The sequence below is a fragment of the Pteropus vampyrus genome, unplaced genomic scaffold (assembly GCF_000151845.1).
Source record: "Pteropus vampyrus isolate Shadow unplaced genomic scaffold, Pvam_2.0 Scaffold39, whole genome shotgun sequence".
In the NCBI taxonomy this organism is placed as follows: Eukaryota; Metazoa; Chordata; class Mammalia; order Chiroptera; family Pteropodidae; genus Pteropus; species Pteropus vampyrus.
The window spans coordinates 998,237-1,002,738 of record NW_011888820.1 but is presented as its reverse complement, the minus strand read 5'-3'; the positions used below and the strand labels follow the sequence as shown (position 1 = coordinate 1,002,738).

Here is a 4,502-nt window from a genome sequence, read left to right as displayed (position 1 = left end):
GCCAAGGAGGCCCGGGTCGGCCTGCCCTTACCTGCGCGCACCCTGGTCCATGTAGATGTTGAGGAAGAGTCCCTCCCTTTTGTCCTGGTATACCGGGCCGGAGAAGCTGAGCTGCAGCTCATAGAGACTCCCGGGCTGCAGAGCCTCGCGGAGCTCCAGCACCATGTACTCCATCTCCAAGGCGAACCACACGTCCTCCACCGGCACGTGGCCCACGGTGGCGTCTCCAGTGCCCGAGGACAGAGGACCCCGCACCTCAGCTCTCTCACAGTCCAGGAAGAGGCTGTGCAGCAGCAGCCGCGCGGTGGCCACCGCACAGCGCACTGTGATGTTCACGCGGCCAGTGAAGCTCAACGCCGGAGCTGAGAGCTCATCTGGCTTCAGCCGCGGCCACAGCTCCAGCTCGTAGTGCAGTGGCACGAGCCAACGCGGCAGGCGCAGCTGGTCCCAGGGCCCGAAGGGTCGCCCCTTGCCCAGGGTGGCCGTCACCGTCGGCTCAAGAGTGGGGTCCGACTGCCGGGTCGGCGGCGACTCCTTCTGCTCGCCGGGCGGGGAAGGCGCGGCGTCCTGGTCCCCGCCGTGGTGAAGCTCCGACGGCGCGACACGCGCGCAGCGGCCGTACAGAGCGGCGAGAACTGCCAGCGCCAGCAGGAGCGCGGCAGCCAGCCCGGCCAGCAGCAGGGCTGCCGCGCGGCTTACGTAGAAGCCAGAGCTGGATGGGGGCCCCATGGCCTGGACCCCAGATGGGGGTGAGGCACGAACCCGGAGACAGCGGTGGCGGCGGCTCAGAACCTCGGTCCGGGTGCTCAGGGACGGGACCTACCTCTCTTTTACCTTCTCTCTTCCTCCTCGAGAAGCTGGGAGACAAGACAGAGAAGATTTGGACCACGACTTCCCCCTCCCACCTAATCAGATCCAGGTCCCTGCCTTCCCACCCCGCCCGCCAGAGCCCAGAGAAGAGGCGGATCCGGCGCACCCAAGCGCGCGCCTCGCAGAAGAGGCTTCTAGAGTCGGTGCGGGGAGGGGACAGTCAGAACAAACTCGGATTTGGAAACCTCCGACGGAGATACTGGATTCAGGGGATTTGTCTCGGTGCAGTTCAGGAGTTGTCGGAAAAGAGACAGGTACAGAGCATCCTCAGCTCCTTGACTGCAGTGATGAGCTGCCGGTAGCACACCTGCTGGCCACCATTGGTTATACCTGTGCTAGAGGGCGTGATGGAGGCTTAAGGACCTGGACTTGAGAGGACGCGCTCTGAAATGACCCTGCGATAGACAACTGCAGTGTCAAAACTAACTTCCGGAGCCAAATCTTTGGCGCGAAATTCGGCTCCTGAATAAGCTCGAAACTCAGGCTGCCGGGGCAGCGAGTGTGCTGATGAAAACAAGGTCTGGCGTCCAGGAGTCTTTTCCGAGATGGGGAAGGAGCGCTGGAGGAAGGGGCGACAAAAAGCCAGGGAGCGCGGCATCAGCATCCCCCCGGCGAAGGAACGGGAAGGGTCGCTTTACCTTGGGACCCAGCGGGAAGCCGCCGCTGAGCTCCACAGCTCCCGGGGACTGGGTATCCAAACCCGGAGCGGGGTCAGGCTTTTCTCTCCCCTGCTCGGGGAAAGGGAAATACTGCTCTCCAAACCGACTTTTTCAAGCAAAGAGAATAAGACGGTCCCGTGGACACCTTTTCCACTCGGAAAGTGAGGGGCTGGAACTCGTCTCCCAGGCGATGCTCTCTAATCAGCCCTTGGCATGCGGGCATCTGTTTGCTATTTAGTAATGCTCCTGGGAGAGTCCCCCGCCTGTGGCCGAGTTCCGAATCTGCACGCGCTCTTGGATGAATTGGGCATGAGTCCCAAGTACTTAGGACGCGCTGCAGAAGAGGCAGGAGAGGGTGGTTGAAGATCCTGTGGCCAAAGATTTATTTGAGCATATCCGTCATTAAACTCCAGTTTTTTCAGAACAGAGAATTTTTTCGTCACAACCATAAAACAATCTTCACTTTCCTGCTTTGAACTGTATCTCCCTTCCAATGAGGAAACCCTTCCACCTGAGTTCAGACAGGATAAACCCAGGTGATTCTCCTGGGAAACGTGATTTTCCCTGCTCCTCGAACTGAAATTATTCACATTAACCACAACAGCAGCAGCAGCAGCAAACCTCTGGAATAAGAGAAGGAAGGGGACTTGACGCCAAGCTCACCAACGGGGTTGTGCTGTAATCTGTGGACTAGTCTCCTGATTTCAGGTTTGACTTGCCTCCTTCAGAAATGAAACAATTATGTATAAAAGTGCTTATGACGACATGGATCACTCTCAGAAGATCCTGGATAGAGCCGAGGGAGGACACTCTTCCTCAATTTCTCCCTGTAAAACCTACCGGCAAATCAGGCTGCCAGACTGTGAGCTGCTAAGTTAGCAGGGGTCTCTCTGAGTTTAGGTCATTGTCAGGTGGGGATTGTCGCAGATTCAGTGCTAATTAATTATTGTCCTTACCACCCCCCTGGACAATTTTTTGAAGAATTTTGAAGGATTCCACACTCCCAGGAAAGATTTATTGGAATGAAAAAAAAAGAGGGGGGGGCAGGAAGGAAGGAAGGAAGGAAGGAAGGAAGGAAGGAAGGAAGGAAGGAAGGAAGGAAGGAAGGAAGGAAAGGAAGGAAGAAAAAGGAAAAGAGTCAATAACAGAATTACTACAAATTCATATTCCTCCTTCCCCTCAATTTTAAATAAGAAGTTCTACTGAAAAGTGAGTATGTGGATGAGTATTTAATTCCACTTCTCTAAAGAAATAGAGATCAACCACCACACATAAGGTTTCAAAGTAATAAAATTGTACCAAATGATTCAGTGATTTAAATATCTTATTAAAGGGAAAATATTTGTGATGAATTATTAATGTCATTTAAAAGAAGTTGCAAATAATATACTGACTGAGTCATGCTCATGTTAATAAAAAAGCTGAAAAATACTATTATATGAACTATTTGAAAATACTATTATATGAAATACATTTCAATGCCAGAGTAGTTCCAGGAAATAGATCAGTTGCTAGAAAAACACTAACTAAAACTTAAAAAAAAATTTTTTAATGAGCTACTCAGAAAATCTACTTATTATTCACATCAGCCAAAGCAGTGATTCTTAACTGGGATAACTTTTGGTGTCTCCCTCCTCTGGCAATCGTAGGAGACATTTTTGATTGTCACAACTTTGGGAGGGGAGTGCTACTGGTATCTAGTGGGCAGAGGCCAGGGATACTGCTAAACATCCTACAATTCACAGAACAGCCCCCAACAACAAAGAAATATCCCACTCAAAATGTCATCAATCTACTGTTCAGAAATCCTAACCTAAAGCAATAATCCAAGCTTTTCATATGCTACCCAAATGAAAAGCTTGGATTATTGCTTTTCATATGCTACCCAAATGAAACTTCACCTTTACATCTTGTATCACTATTTACTTTTGTTATTTATGGTTATGCTTTGTCATGGCTATTATTTTTCCATCTTTATTTCTTGGTATTTATTTTAAACCTCTTTAATGCTTTAGTATCCCCCTTAGGCCACGTCATAATTTTTCTTTTCTTTTTATCTTCACTTTGAAAAATTAATATTTTTGAATAATATATTTATAAGGTTTAAAATAAAAAATATGAAAATTTATATGTTGAATTATCTTGCTTCCACCACTTCCACAGTTAATAATTTTTAATATTTTTTGTGTATCCTTTCAGTGTTTATTTATGCAAATCAAGCAAATACGATTACGTACCCTTGTATTTCTCTTACACAAAAAAATAGTATACTAAATATCCCACTCAAAATGTCATCAATCTACTTATCAGAAATCCTAACCTAAAACAATAATCCAAGATGTATTTAACAATATATCTTAAATATCAGTTCACATTCTTTTTTACAGCTGCATATTATTAAATTGTATGGATATACCGTTGCAAAAATTTTCCCAGTTTGATTATTTGAAAGGATTCACCAGATTATGCCATAGAGTATCTTCACATAGGCTCTTATTTAAAGGCAAAGAATATGATGCCACAAGAGAAAGAATAAGGACAAGTATTCCAGGTCAGAGAGACATCCCATGTGCAAGCTCCCCAAGGATCCTTATTTGCATAAATCAACTGTGCTGTGTCACCAGCTTGAACTACCCAGGATTGTGAAAGAATCTTGTTTATGGAAACCTCATGGAGAAACTCTTCCAGAGGCCCTTTAAATAACCAAGCCAGGTTTGTCAGACCCATAAATTCAATTGCAAATTATCAGTAAAGAAATTAACCCTAGAGGGTCTCCAGGGAGACTTTCAGACCTTAATCAGCACATCATAAATCGATCAAGAATTCAAAACCAGATATCCAGAAGTAAGGCAAAGTAAGGACCACTGAAAATCCTCTTCTACATGAAAGCAATGTAAACACTGGAAAAATTGTCAGAATTAACTATTTCATAACTCTGGAAAGTAACCAAAAGCTTGCAGCAATCCAGGAAGT

The 4,502-nt window shown here is 47.1% G+C and overlaps 1 protein-coding gene across 1 annotated transcript in view; it reads right to left on the bottom strand.

Annotated features, from left to right (window-relative positions):
• Positions 1 to 895, bottom strand: part of LVRN (laeverin) — a 53,995-nt gene extending 53,100 nt beyond the window's left edge. The window contains exon 1 of the mRNA XM_011358258.2: positions 32 to 895. Coding sequence (XP_011356560.1) covers positions 32 to 729 — 698 coding nt within the window. The 5' untranslated portion in view covers positions 730 to 895. The remainder of the gene's footprint in view (positions 1 to 31) is intronic.
• Between the last annotated feature and the right edge of the window lie 3,607 nt (positions 896 to 4,502).